At 42.4% G+C, this 15,270-nt stretch overlaps 1 protein-coding gene and 1 pseudogene across 1 annotated transcript in view; one reads left to right on the plus strand and one right to left on the minus strand.

Moving 5' to 3' along the window:
• LOC100599233 (HEAT repeat-containing protein 5B-like) overlaps positions 1–2,674 on the minus strand; it is a 33,451-nt gene extending 30,777 nt beyond the window's left edge. The window contains 2 exon segments of the mRNA XM_030812456.1: positions 1,190–1,358; positions 2,513–2,674. Of these exon segments, the coding sequence (XP_030668316.1) occupies positions 1,190–1,358; positions 2,513–2,674 (331 nt within the window).
• Positions 2,675–2,683: 9 nt separating this feature from the next.
• LOC115835061 lies at positions 2,684–4,199 on the plus strand (annotated as a pseudogene).
• The last annotated feature ends 11,071 nt before the right edge of the window (positions 4,200–15,270 follow it).

The following is a 15,270-nucleotide window of genomic DNA, read 5'->3' on the forward strand; positions in this document are numbered from 1 at the left end:
GCCCCCTATCTGAAATCATCGGGACTTTTGAAATACAACAGAGCACAGCAGTAACACAGGGAACAGGCCCCAATGCCAAGCACAGCGGGAAGACTTCTGCTTTCCTTACAAACTGCTCAAGGAAAGCTGACCAGCAGAGGTGAGCACAGAGCCGCCCCGCACATGCCAGGATGTGAGACGTCCCAGAAAACAAGAGCAAGGTGGCCAGGGACAGACAGGTGGCCTGTGGAGTGTGCACCCATGGGCCGTGGAGGGAAGTCAGGGGAGGGCACTGAGCGAGGGATCCCATAACCTGACAATGTTTGCAGCAGTTCACACCGGCTGTGGGGAAAGATGCCACAGTCACTCTCAGCCTTCCTCTTATTCAACTGACCACACCAGCAGCCCACCTAGTCAGGGCTCTTGGAGGGAGCTGCCTTTCTCCTGACTTTCGAGGTACCTGGCCTCTGTCCTCCCATCTCGCTGCCTGCTCCATCCCTATCTCCTAGGCCGGCTGCCTCTCATTTCTCCAAATATTGGAAGGGGCACTTCCCATCTCACTCCTCCCTAATGACCGAATTCAGTCTCATGGCTAGAAATACCACAGACACACAGTCATCCCCAAATGTACATTTCTGGCCCTGACCGCTTCCCTGAACTGCCTATCTGACATCTCCATGTGGATGTCTGGGGGCACCTCGAGCCTAACTGGCCTGGTCCAAGCCACCCTCTCCTCCCACTTAGACAACTGTGATGCAGTCCCCCTAGGACAGCAGAAACTGGCACAGCTGAGGAGAAAGGCCCTGGGGGACCCCTCAGAATGATGACTCTGTGCAGAGTGGGAGACAGGACAGGCACGTAAGTGGAGGGCTGGCATCAGATGGAAGCAGGGTGAGCCCCAGGGAGAATGGCAGAGCCTACCTCACAGATGCAGAAACCTGGCCAGGCTGGAAGAAGCAACCATGGCTCTGATTTGTTTCTCTTTTACAATCTACCAAGTAGAAACGTTTGCCATAGGGTGACCCACTTTTAAAATTAATCAATATAAAGTGATTCATATAATCACCTTTTTGAATCATATATGAATATGCATAACACAACTAATTCACATAAATTTCAGATGCAGGAAAATGAGAGTTAAAGGAAAATGACGCACTTACTAAAGACACGAGCTTCAGACTGTGACAAAGCGCTCCTAACTGTATGTTACTCCTTCCCATCCGACCTAAGGAAGACCCTGGCCAGACCCCCAACTGGGTGACAGTGGCCACGCTCCTCCATGGCCCTGCCATGGCAGTTCTGCCCTCAGACACTGAATTTGTCCATGAGTAACCGGCTTCCGTGAAAGCAACTACTGCTAGAGCTGGATGTGCACAGTTCTAGAACGTTTAACGTTCTATTAAAATCAATACGTACTAAAAAAAAACCTTTGTAATGCCTTCAATGTATTTCTAATAGTTTCTTGTTGTTTTTTCTACAAACCAGTAAGACTGTTAGAATTAATACACATTCATTCGACAATTATTAAGTACCCATGTGAGCCAGAAAATGTATAAAAATGCCAGGGAGTCAAACAGGAAGAGATAAAGTCACTGTTCTCAGGCTGAGCCTCGTAAGACAACTGAAAAGTCAACAGGTAATTTCCACGCAATGTGGAGGGTGTCACACAGGATGAGTGCTGGGGGACTGGGGTGCAGGAGACACCAGTCCCGCACTGAGGAGTGGGGCAGTGGGGCAGTGGGATGTGCAGATGGAGAAGTTTCTTAGGGAAGGAAGTAGCCAGTAGGGGGGTGGGTAGGAGAGAGCGAGAGGAAAACATGAAAATGACCCTGTTAAGAGAATTTTAGCAAATGACAGCAGTTCAGAATTGCACAGAAGAGGCAAACTGGATGTTTCATTCATTAACTCACCAGGCTCTTGTGCATGCCTGCACTAGGAGGAACTGGACCCTGTGGGATCTGTCAGCAGAGCGAGACAGGCTTAGGCGGGCACACAAGGAATGGAACGAGACCACGTCAAGTAAGGGGTCAGACAAGCCAGAGGACAAGGAGACCCCATCTGCTAGAGCTCCCTGTAAACAAAAGTGGAGAATAAGCATGGACCCAGGAGGCTGCTGTGGTCACCGCCAGGAGAGACAATGGAGGCTGACACAGGCAGGCAGCCCCGGGAAGGGGCACCACTGCCCAGGAGGCATGAGCAGCAGGTCTGTGCCTGATGTAGTACAACAAAGACACCAAACTTATAATTCCTGCCAGCCTGGAGCAGCACGGTCCCTTTTCCTAATACAGGAAACAAGTAGCGTGGAGGAGGAGGGCAGTCGGGGACAGGAGAGATGAGCCTGCAGAACCCAAGGGGAGCTTTCCAATGGAGGGTCGTAGAGACTGGAAGCGCAAGAGTAAAGGGACCAGCTGGAGATGAGCTTTGGAACCCATTACATATACACAGCCATGATGCCCAGGGTGACGAGTCATCCAGTGAGAGCCGGGCGCAGTGGGAGAAGCTGGTCAAGGCAACCTGAGGACACCTAGCCCACGGGACAGACGTCGGGAGAGAAGCCAAAGAAACAGACATGTGAACAGAGAGCGGGGCGGGGCCAGAACACGGTGCTGCCAAGGCCAGAGGAGGTTTTGAAAGGGCAGCGAGCACCAATGAAGGCTGAGAAGGATGCATGCATGAAGACTACAGAGCCCGCCATGGTCCTGGATTAGTTTAAACCCATTTGCTTCTTCCTGCAGGAAACCCCTTGAGGTCAAGACCCCACAATCAGAGGAGGATGGAGTGGCTCACCCTCAGTCAACAGGCCAGACTCAAGGTGGTATAATGCCTTAACCAAGGATGTGGGACTCCAGGTCTGACTCCCAACTCAGTGCTCCTTTAATAACCACTCTTTGGTAATTCTCCTTAACAGGGGTTCCTGGCAAGTCAGTTCTCCCTCAGGCCTTCGGTTTCCTCACCTACAAGATGAGAGGGCTGGACCAGATGGAAATTCGGGGGGTAAGGGGATGTCCGCGCGCAGCCCACCCCGCCCACGGGCCCCTCGAGCCTCCATCCAAGTTCCCACCACGCACCCGCCCCACAAATCCTGCCCAAGGTGAGGGCTGGTCCCGGGTCCTCCGGCTGCCTCATCAGTGAGGACAGGAGAGGGGAAGCCTCCAAGGGTGCGACTCGGGCTCAAGGATGAAACTCGGCCAGGAGTGAACTGGGGCCCTGAGGAAGGTGTCCGGGCCACTCCTCGAGCCCAGCCCGGGTCCCCGACCCCCTTACCTCCACTGTCCATATCTCCTGCTGGCTGAGGTCTTTGGACACAGCGCACTTGGTGCCCAGCCCGAGCAGGCTGCCGAGGGAGAGGCCGATGAGCTTCTGGAGCTGCCGGCACTGCTGCAGCGCCCGGCTGGCCGCGGCCCCTGCGCTTCTCTCCGTGGCTGCCACCGCCGTCCTTCTCCCCCATCGCCGCGGCGCGCAGCGCCGCTCTATGCAGGCCGCGGCAGCCGAGGCAGGGAGCCCGGGGAGCGGGCGCCTTAGCAAGGAACCCCGGAGCCGGGAGAGCTGGACCAGGAGCGCCCCTTGCCGCTGCTCCAGCCAGGAGGCCGGTAGAGCTGGCAGCCCAGTCTGCCGCTCCCGCCCTCAGAGCCGTGGCGGCGGGGACAAAAAGCCGCGACTGCAAAAAGCCGCGGCGGCGGGGGGCAAAAACCCGCGAAAAGCGGCGGAGGCGGCAAAATGCCGCGGCGGCGGGGGGCAAAAAGCTGGGAAAATCGGCGGCGGCGGCGACAAAAAGCCGCGGAGGCGGGGGCAGAAAGCCGGGAAAACGGTGGCAGCGGGGGGCGAAAAGCGGCGGCGGCGGGGTGCAAAAAGCTGGGAAAAGCGGCGGCGGCGGGGACAAAAAGCCGCGGCGGTGGGGGACAAGCCGCGGCAGCGTGGGTGTAAAAAACCGCGAAAAGCGGCGGCGGGGGGAAAAAGCCGCGGCGGTGGGGGCAAAAAGACGCGGCGCCAAAAAGCCGTGGCGGCGGGGGGCAAAAAGCCGCGGCGGCGGGGCAAAAAGCGCGGCGACGAGGGCAAAAAGACAGGGCGGCGGCGGCAAAAAGCCGCGGTGGACGGGGCAAAAAGCCCAGCGACAGGGGCACAAAGCGGCGGCGGCAAAAGCTGCGGCGATGGGCGTAAAAAGCCGCGGCGGCGGGGAGCAAAAAGCCGAGGCGGCCGGGGCAAAAACGCGGCGGGGGTAAAAGGCCGCAAAAAGCCGCGACGACGGGGGCAAAAAGCCGCGGCGGCGGGGTTAAAAAGCCGCTGCACATAATGAAATATTTCCTTAAAAAAGAAAAACTCGCAGTAATTAAAAAGGGAAATATAGTTAATATTTTTTCTGTCCATTAAGCATGCCATTAGCTGAGTAAAAAATCAAGCTGCAATATGTAAACTACATTTTCTGAAATCATAAAGAAAATAAGAAATGAAAAGGGATTTGGGAAAAAAATCCAAAGGTACAGTCAACTACACAAAAAAAGCTTAGTCTCATTAATCATTATGAAAATGCAAATTGTAACTCAAATAAGATAAAACTACAATTCAAAGAGAAAGCCTAAAATTTCAACCCCTCCAAAATTCTGGATTTTGGAGAGCTGGGATGGAATAGGGCTCCTAACCTTACAACAATGAAAGAACCAAACTAACTTCAACGTCATGACTTTATTTTTATAGCAACCAGGTTGCCAAGAACTGAGTCAAAATGTGAGGGAAAACAAGCACCTGCAAGGAGAAAGAGGATAGATGCACTTACATAGGACAGATGCAAATAGACACCACTATGACAAGTGAAGCTGGAATAATCAATAAATTCCTAAAGACAAAGTGGGGCTGGTCAGATTGGGAGACCGCTGACAGCTGCAGAAGTTGGGAAAGATCCATCACCTTGAAAACTTTTTCCGCACAAACCCACTGTGATCTCTCAAGCAATTGGTAAGGAATCCAAGAGAGTCTGTATATGATACAGATCAGGGAGAGCAGAACACTTGGGAGGTGACCAGGTCTTGGGGGCCGAGCCCTTACGAATGGGATTAGTGCCTTTATAAAAGAAGCTCAATGGAGTTCTTGTGTGCCTTCCACTATGTGAGGACATAGAAAGAAGGCACCATCTAGGAACCATGAAATCGGCTCTCATCAACACTGAATGTGTGAGCATCTTGACCAGAGATCTTACAGCCTCAAGAAGTGTGAAAAAAGTATCTGTTGTTTTTTAGTCACCCAGTTGATGTTATTTTGTTGTAAGAGTCCAAATAGACCAAGATATTCCACTTAATATGTAGGGGAAGGCAACAAAAACTGCCACACTTAGAATGCTCCTGATGCTGGGAGTATGAAAACAGGAAAAACAAAACAAAACTGCTCTTGAAAGTGAAGGAGGAATATCACTGAGCTCAGCAACACAGCCAGGAAAAGAACAGAAGTGTGAGAAGGCTGCATTCCTGAGACCCTGAGAAAAAGCACCTGCATAAGACTGAGATGAGATTACGCACCCTAGTTATAATTGAAATCCCAAAAACAAGAGAGGAAAAATAATGGAGCAAAAGAAATATTTTTGAAAATAACTGCCAAAAATATTCTAAAAGAAGTGACAGAAAATCAAACTTCAGATATAGGAAACTCAGAGAATGTCAAATAGAACAAAAATAAATACGAATTACATCTTCAAAAAATCTTTAAAAAATCAACTCTAAATTTTATATCTTGCTCCAAATATATAGAGATATCAATAGGTTATAATCAAGATATGGAGAAAGCCATATCATGGAAACACTAAAATAAAGCTGTGGAAGGACTACATTGATACTAGACGCAACAGAGTACAGAAGAAGAAAAAGTATCAGAGATGAGAATATATAATATAATAATCAATTCTCAAGAAGATGTAAACATCCTACTAATTAGGGTATGCAGCTAACGACAGAACCTCCAAATACATGAGGTAAAACATGAAAGAAATCAAAGGTGAACTAGAAAAATCCAAAATTATATTTGCAGACTTCAACACTTTTGTCTTAGTAATGGACAGACTAGGCACAAACTCAGTAATCATATGGAAGATAAGAACAACAATATCACCAAGACATCCAATCTTCAATGGCAGATACTATTTCCTTTCAAGTGAAAAAAAAACAGTATGGCGTATTTGCTAACAAACCCAGAATTTCTAATATTTGCGGTCTTCCTTCCTTCTTTCCATCTTCCTTTCTCTTCTCTTCCCTTCCCTTCTTCCTTCCTTTCTTCTTTTCCTCTTTCTTTTCTTTTTTCTTTTCTCTTCTTTCTTTTTCTCCTTCCTTCCTTCTTTCCTTCCTTCTTTCTTTCCTCTTATTCTTCCTTCCCTCCTCCCTCCCTTCCTTTCTCCCTCCCTTCTTTTCTTCCTTCTTTTCTCTTATTTTCTCACTTCCTTGCTTTCTTTCCTTTTTTCTCCCTTCCTCTCTCCCTTCTTTTCTTCCTTCCTCCCTCCCTTCCTTTCCTCCCTTTTCCTTCCTTCCTTCCTTCTCCTCTTTATTTTCTTTGTTTCTTTGCCTTCCTCCCTTTTACCATTCTCTCTTCCTCCTTTCCTTCCTCCCTTCCTCCTTCCTTTCCTTCTTTCTTTCTTTGTTTTTCATTTTCTTTCTTTCTTTCTTTCTTTCTTTCTTTCTTTCTTTCTTTCTTTCTTTCTTTCTTTCTTTCTTGTGTTCTTGCTTTCTTTTTCTCCCTTCCTGCTTTTCTCCCTCCCTTCCTTCCTTCTCTCATTTCCTCCTTCTTTTCTTTCTACTTTCTTCCCTTCCTTCCTTCTTTCCTTCCTTCTTTTTCTTTATTTTCTTTTCTGTCTTTCTCTTTACTAAAATTCATATTATTTAAAAAAATTAAGAGAGGGAGGCAGAAAAATAAAGAACACTTTGATCTGCAGGTAAATAGATTATGTCTGCTGTAGACAAAATAATGGCCTCCCAAAAATGTTCATGTCCTAATTCCCAGAGTCTAACATACAAATATGTTAGGTTGCATGGCAGTGGGAAATCAGATTTCAAGTGAAATTAAGGTTGCAATAAAATGATGGAGACATTATCTTAAACGGGTGGGATCAATGAAATCAGGAGCTTCCTTATAAGTGAAAGAAGAAGGCAGAAGAAAGACAACTATGGAGGTGGCGGCATGAGAAATTACTCAACATCACTGACTTTTAAGATAAAAGAATGAGGACCCAGCGCGGTGGCTCACGACTAATCCCAGCACTTTGGGACGCTGGGGTGGGTGGATCACGAGGTCAGGAGATCGAGACCATCCTGGCTAACATGGTGAAACCCCATCCCTAGTAAAAATACAAAAAATTAGCTGGGCATGGTGGCACGTGCCTGTAGTCCAAGCTACTCAGGAAGCTGAGGCAAGAGAATCGCTTGAACCTGGGAGGCAGAGGTTGCAGTGAGCTGAGATCGTGCCACTGGACTCCAGCCTGGGTGACAGAAGGAGACTCCATCTCAAAAAAAAAAAAAAAAAAAAAAGATAAAAGAATGAGGTCATGTTCCAAGGAATAAAGGTGGCCTCTGGATGCTGAAAAAAATCAAGTACGTAGATTCTGCCACGTAGCCCTCAGAAAGACTGCAGCCCTGCCCAAAACTTGATGTTAGCCCTGTGAGTCTCATTTAAGGCTTCTGAACTCCAGAACTGTAGGATTAACAGTCACTTTATAGTAAGATATGAAGTTTCTGGTAATTGGTTACAGCAGCAAGAAGAAGTTTATATAGTAATTGTATCATGAAAATGAGAACCATAATTTACAACTGCTTTTAATACTGCACTTGGATGTTTGAAATCACGTACATGGAAATGATCTCTATGTGTTTGAGGGAGGATAGCAAATCAATGCTAAAATAATGCAAATGCAAATCTTACACTCATTTATATGTAGGTTTAATTTAATCTTTGAAATTAAAATGAAATTAAAGGATTGTTATATTTTGATGAAATTAGACTAAAATGAACAATAACAAAATAAGAACTTATATTCTTTATATGGTCAATAAAGAAGTGATAGTGGAAAAAAACAACAAATGAAGGTGATGGTTTAGGAAGTTGGAAAGATAGCTTAAACTACAAAATGGTATATAACTAGTGAACACTTAGACACATTGATTGATGAACTTCAGCTTTTGGCTTGGTGAGAGCATAAAATGAGAGCAGCTGAGGTTTGCAAATTTCTAATCTCCTTGTGGAAAAACAGGGGAAAAGACATCTCAGCATAATAAGATTAATCTACTAAAGAGTCAAGACTTGATCCATTTGTCCTTGTAATTCAAAAGCTAATTCAAATACTGATTTGATGTATTGTGTTAACAACCATTGCTGATTATCATCACATACCTGGCATTCTCTTTTATCTGATATCTAAAATATTTGGTAATTCCTGGACTTTCTCTTTTCAAACCCAGTACGGTTTAATTTCAATCTTAGAACAGTTGTCTTTGAGAAATTCTTCCCTCTACTGCATCTGTGAATGGGCACAGCATGGTTACATATATACTGTCGCCCCAGAGAACATTTGTTAAATTAAAGCCAAAGTTTAAAGCAACAGCTTTAACTCACTGGTTTTACTCATTTTTTTCCTCCCCAATAGCCACAGCAAGATTGATACCCTCACACCTTTGAACATAAAGCTTGGTGTTGTCTATTTTTCAGGTGCTGTCACCTATATGATCTCAGTATTTTAAAAATCATCTTCCAGCCCATATGGTGGCTCATGCTTGTAATAGCAGCAGTTTAGGAGGCTGAAATGAGAGGATTCTTTGAGCCCAGGAGTTGAAGAGCAACCTGGGCAACATAGCAAGACCCAGTCTCTATCAAAAGATAAAAAAAAAAAAAAGGTGGGCATGGTGATGTGCACCTGTTGTCCTAGCTATTTGGGAGGCCAAGGTGGAAGGATTGCTTGAGCTTGGGAGGTTGAGGCTACAGTGAGCAGTGATTGCATCACTGCACTCCAGCCTGGGCAACAAAGCAAGACCCTATATCAAAAATATATATATAATGAAAATAAAAATCAGCTCTCATTGATTTCTATGTAAATATGCACAGGTGATGTCCATATAGACATAAATAATAATATATCTGACAACGGGTCCATATGATCTTCAAAATGTAAAATGCCTATCTCTGTAATTGACTGGTTAGTCTCCTTAATGAATATAGATTCAATTATACTTTCTTGTTCTAGATAAATTATATAATCTAGCTTTTTGTTTCACTTATTTACTGATAACAGGAAGAATGACAAGATATCTATTTCGGAAAATTACTCTGGTAGGAGTAAAGATGAAACAATGATAGATTGCATGAAAAACTAGAAAAAAGTATGATCTTCTGATATTCTATCACATCATATACTAAAGACCTCATAAAACTCAGATATTTTATCTAAAAATGTTATTTTAATCTTAGGAATGATCAAAGCATGAGACTAGAATTGTATTACAGTGACTCTCACAAGCACATGTGCTAAAAGGGAGGGGAAAACATCGTTACTGATATTTTAAGCGTACGTTTTACTTCCATAAACATGAACTTGATATGATGCAGATTGAAGGAAATCACCCATAATTCCATATTAAGAAGGCCTGTGATGTTTTAAGGGAAAAATAAATAGAGAAAATGCTAACAGAAACCCTATTAAGCATTAAGCTTTATGGAGCAAAGACAAATCCAGTGGTGAAAGATACACACTCGAGTTCTGTTTGTTGTCTTGGAACAATACGGTTTAGAGGTGACTGGTGGGTGAGGAGAACATATGCGAGTTCACCAAACAGAAAAGCTGAATGAGGCAATGCCTCTTCCTGACCTTATCTCTTACTCAGATAACTATATAATTTATTGTCCAGTAAAGGGTATATTTAAAAATCATATTAAAAGTCATGCAATGAAGTTGTCCAGGGAAATCAAGACTTAACAGTCTCACTCTCACAATAATGAATAGGGGGGTTCCCTCAAGATAGACTAAGACATGACCCCACACTGGCAGGTAGTGGTACCAGAAAAGAACCTATGGAAAATCTTTACCTTATGCTTGAGGTAGGGACCAGGTTAAGTGAAAGCCAGACATAAAATTCTATCTGAAATATATCAACAATCGAAGAAAATATGTGGTGTACAGGCATAGACTGTCTTTACTGGATCATTGAAATAGTAAGATAAATTCAAATTTTTACATTGTTTTATTTTCCTCCAGTTAGGGCTTGAGGTTTGTCTCTGGAGAGTGGCTGTCAATTGGAGCCTTGCCTTTCTGGGGTTCTGGGCAGGGGGTTGTGGATGCTTAACATGTGCCTTTCACAGGAGACTTCCTTACCCCTGCAGTGGCCAGATGTGCATCCCATGACCAGGCCTCCCTCTCACAGAACATCTGCTGAGATAGGAGATGACTGGTGGCTGTTGCCTGACCTGTGTCCTGCGTATTTCTGAGAAGAGCCACTCTCAGAGACCCTGGCCAGGAGGAGAGTTAGGTTCCAGTGTCGGTCAGATCAGACACATGGAGGCCACAGGACCAAACACGGGAAATCAGAGAAGTAGTTTTATTACTCAAGATCCAGAGAGAAGAGGGTAGCTGAGAAGAGGGTTTAGCTGTGTCCCCAGCCAAATCTCATCTTGAATTCCCACATGTTGTGGGAGGGAACAGGCGGGAGGTAATTGAATCATGGGGGCAGGTCTTTCCCGTGCTGTTCTTCTGATAGTGAATAAGTCTCACAAGATCTGATGGTTTTATAAAGGGGGTTTCACTGCACAGTCTCGTCTGCTGCCATGTAAGACGTGCCTTTCACTTTCCGCCATGATTGTGAGGCCTACCCAGCCACGTGGAACTGTGCATCTATTAAACCTCTTTCTTCTGGAAATTACCCAGTCTTGGGCATGTCTTTACCAGCGTGTGAAAATGGACTAATACAGTAGCACACCTCATAGGGCTGAACAAAATGGGGAAGATGAGTGGGGAGCAAGAGAGAGAAAAGGGGTCTGTGGGACTCCAGCCTTTACTGGGCCCAGAACATTACCCAAATAAGTTTTCCACGGGGCTCTAGCCGGTGGGGTGAGTGCCAGCAGGCACATTTCTTGGCTCCCGCTGCAACTGAGCAGGTCACTCTGGCGTGGGGGGGCGGTCCATGTGGGCGGTGAGGTCTGTGGGGTGAGTCAGGTAGGTTGTATCCGAAGGTTCCATAGCGGGTAGTCACCAGGGGGAGGCAACTGTGTAGGGTCAATATCTGGGCCAGCCCCACTGAGGAACTGTGAGGGTTACAACTGGAAATTGTCAAGGGAATCTGAACCCAGCTACCATATGAGAGAGTTCAACTTACGTTCAATGTGAATGCCATGGCAATATTAAAATGTAAGAATTCGCTCCATACGTGCTTGAGGTAAATAGGAGAAACCTAGAATTGATGTAAACAGTGAGAAGATTGGATGCGTTTTCCGTCACATATTTTAATACTAGCAGCATATTATATATGTCAATCCATCAGGCATTCAGAATTACATGCTTATGAAAATTTTTTGCAACTTCGGACAAAAGACAAGGGTAGAAGATATTTTTTGCCCTATAAACCCTAGTAAATTAAAAACAGAAGGACTTTTATGTCCTAATATATCTATGTTGTGAAAGGCTGCCCTGTGAAATACGGGATTTCTTAAACATATTTTAAAAATCGTAGGTGTCAATATTTTTTAGAAATCCATTTAAATTTTCTCTTGCTATTTTACAATGCCTACTTATTTATTTATTGGTTCTGCTGATTTTGATGTATATGCTAAACTTTACATTTTCTTTAAAGTATGTTTTATACAACTTTATGTAAAATGTTTTAGTATCTTCACATTCTCTCCCTGTCCTTTTGTTTTGCTCTTATTGGCTTTTCAAACCTAGTAAGACTAAGACACTAAAGTAACTTTGCCCGTGGTTTGGTGATGCCTTTTAAAGCACCTCCTAAGCTCTCGTGCATACAGGGGTCTCCTTTGAGCTCTATGCTTTTGACATCCCATATACCTAAATTCCAGTATTCCAAATCAGTACTGCTCAGTTTTAGTTACTAAGATTAAAAATGTATTTTAATAGCAAGTTAGTTTAGTGCACTCTTGCTTCTTTCTTTACTGCTGGTATACATGTATATTCCTTTAAATCAATCTTGGAATTTATTTAAAAATTTTAAATTATACTAATGAAACTGTATATTGTTGGGAATTGATAGGTGAATTTGGAAAGAATTTGTCTTCATGATACTAAATCCTTTTTATCCAAGAATCAGATGTGCCTTTATATTTATTCCAGTCTATGTTTATATCACTGAGTAAATATATAGAAATGTAGATACACTCACTTGTAGTTATAGATAGATACAAATATAGATATAACCTGTTAAATCTATATCTATCCCATATAACGTATATAGATGTTATATGTGTGTGTATATATATATGTTTGTGTTATTAAAGAGCTCCCTTAAAATATTTCTTATATTTCCTATATAATTTTAGATTGAGCTTCAATTTTCCTTGTATAAACAAGCAAATATTCATACTAGTTTTAGTACTGATGTTTGTACATTCTATCTTATTTTAGCAGTGAATGTTTTCACAATTATTATAAATATTATCTAATATTAATAATGTAACTGTTAAAAATATTTAAAATTTTATTTTGAATTATTTTATTGTTGAATTTAAATTCCTTTAAGTATCATAGTAAATGTCTATTTTATGCTTTCTCTATGTATATGCAAATTAATCTATCCACTTCTCTATCTCTATGTAGTAACATATGAAAATCAGGCCTCTCTTCTTCTAATAGACATACGTCTGTTTACATATAGAACATCAGACACTTTATGGCATTTAAAATCTTTAAAGACATGAATATTACCTTTTAACAAATATATTTTAGCATGTACTGAGAATCCCCTATTTTTTTTTATTGGGGTAATCAATATGATTATTAATATTATTGGATTACCAAATTTGGAATCACACTTTATCCCCAAGGTGGATATTTGTTTTATTTTTTGCTAACTTCTTGTCATACTGTTTCAAATATTGTTGGATGTTATTTTTCTTTTATTTGGCATTTTAGTATCAATATTTGTAAGTGATGTACTCTACATATTTTTTCTTCAATATCCGGTGGGTTTTATAATTACTGCTATACTGGATTTGTAGTAGACATTGACAAAAATTATTCCTGTATGTTTTATAGCTGTATGAAGGAAACCAATATATTTTACCCCAAAATCTATTTCCTTGATATATTTCAAAATGGCTATTCAGAAGGGCTGGAAATGCAAACGTAGCTGCAAAGCTGTCTTGGGGAGATTTGCATGGGTAGAGAATCTGCCCTGATGCAGCCAGGCTTTCTCTGAGGTCTGCCCCCTTGTCTGGATCTAGGAAAGGTTAACTGAGAGTCTGAGGTCTCCAAAGGTCTGAAAGAAACATTTTCTGTCTGTTCTCTCTGAGGACTGCTCCCAGTGAGGTTTCACCTACGTAATAAGTCCACTGTTGCTAGCCAGGGTCCTTTTCTCACATAACCATTTCTTTCTTTTTTTTTCCCCTGTGATCCAAGACCCCATTCTTTCTGTAAACTTCATGTGGTAGATAAGCTTCTGCACCCATCGTGTGTCTGGGTCTTCATTCTAAGGGCTCCAGTGTACACACATTGCAGAAACCTGTATGCCTTTTCAACTATTATCTGCCTCCTATTAGTGATTTTCAGGGAAACTTCAGAAGGCAAAAGGGACATTCTCCTTTAGCCCATACTCAGACAAAATCCCCCAACATTTAACTGATTCCTGATACCTTAAAATCACCTTGAAAAATCCATATATTTATAAACTGTTCTTCTCTCTATGATTTCGGGTCAGCCTGGGTTTTGTTTTTTATTCCATTTACTTCATCCTCGAAAAGATCTATTTTATGTCTATTTATTCTCATTTATTGACATTGAGAAAAGAAAATAACTTTCATGTGAGAAATGCAAGTCCTTTTAAAGAATCAGGCCCAGAGAGATATGAAAATGAGACAGCAGTTCTGTCCTGCTCCTCTTTGAGCTGTGTGTTCATCTAGGCTGCTTGCTGTTGCCACAGTAGCTATAAATTAACTAATAATGCCACACCAGACACTATAATCCACACCCAATAATAGTGTAACAGTGCATAGCCAGTCACTAATAAATGTTATTTCCATAAGCCAATGAGAATTTGTGACAAACCTCTTTGCGTCATCCCACTTCTTGTCCCTTTGTTGCCTTTAAGAACCTGCTTGTTGCAAAGCTCCAAATGGAGTTCATATCCAAGCATACTTGGGTCTGTTTCTTCCAGGCAGCTGTCCTCATTTTGGCTCAAGTAAACTCTTTGAATGACGTTTTCTGCTTCAGCCTCTTCCACTTAGATTAGCAACATGGATTTCTGTCACCATGTGCAGCAGTTAAAATGTTTACACTTTTCCCCTCGAGGGCATTGATGTGTTTTCCTGAGCACTTGGAATAGCTACATAGTGTTTACTTTCTAGATTATGGTTTCTCAACCTTGCTGCTACTTACCTTTAGGACCAGAGGATTCTTTGTTGTGGGAGGCTGCCCTAGCAATGCTAGATGTATCGTTTGACCTCTAAATTCCACACCTCCACCAGTCTTGACATCCCCACAATAACCCTCGACATTGCCAAATGTCTCCTGAGGAAAACTCTCCACCACTTGACAGCCAAAGTTCTTGAAATATTGGAATAGTCAATTGAGTTTTTATGTAATCCAAAACAAATATTTTTCTTTGTTTTTAAACATCTACTTACATCTACTTATCTGCTTATTTTTCTTTTATTTGTAATATAATTCCATCAAGGAGAGAGAGTGCATTTTCTGTTATGCTAAATTTTGAAAGAATGTATTGATTTTTTATGACCTGATATATGGATGATATGTAGATATACATGTCTGTATTATCAAATTTCAGGGCAATAATAAAATAAATACTTATAATATTATATTGTCACTGTATATTAGTTATTTCTTTCTTCACTACAGGATTTTCAACCTGTAGGCTATTTTTCAATTCTAGGTTATCCAGTAGATTTTGAAATGTTATGATTAAATACCTACTTCTCAAGCATTCATCTTTGCAAATGAATCAATCCCAAGCTCTTATAATGCACATCATATAAAGGGCAGATTAGTCAATACATGGTTCAGAAAGAATTAAGTAATATTTATAAAAAAATTGAAAATTTATATCCTTAACCCAGATAACAATAATCCAAATTAGAATTTGATTTAATTACATA

The sequence above is a fragment of the Nomascus leucogenys genome, chromosome 5, assembly GCF_006542625.1.
Source record: "Nomascus leucogenys isolate Asia chromosome 5, Asia_NLE_v1, whole genome shotgun sequence".
Taxonomy (NCBI): domain Eukaryota; kingdom Metazoa; phylum Chordata; class Mammalia; order Primates; family Hylobatidae; genus Nomascus; species Nomascus leucogenys.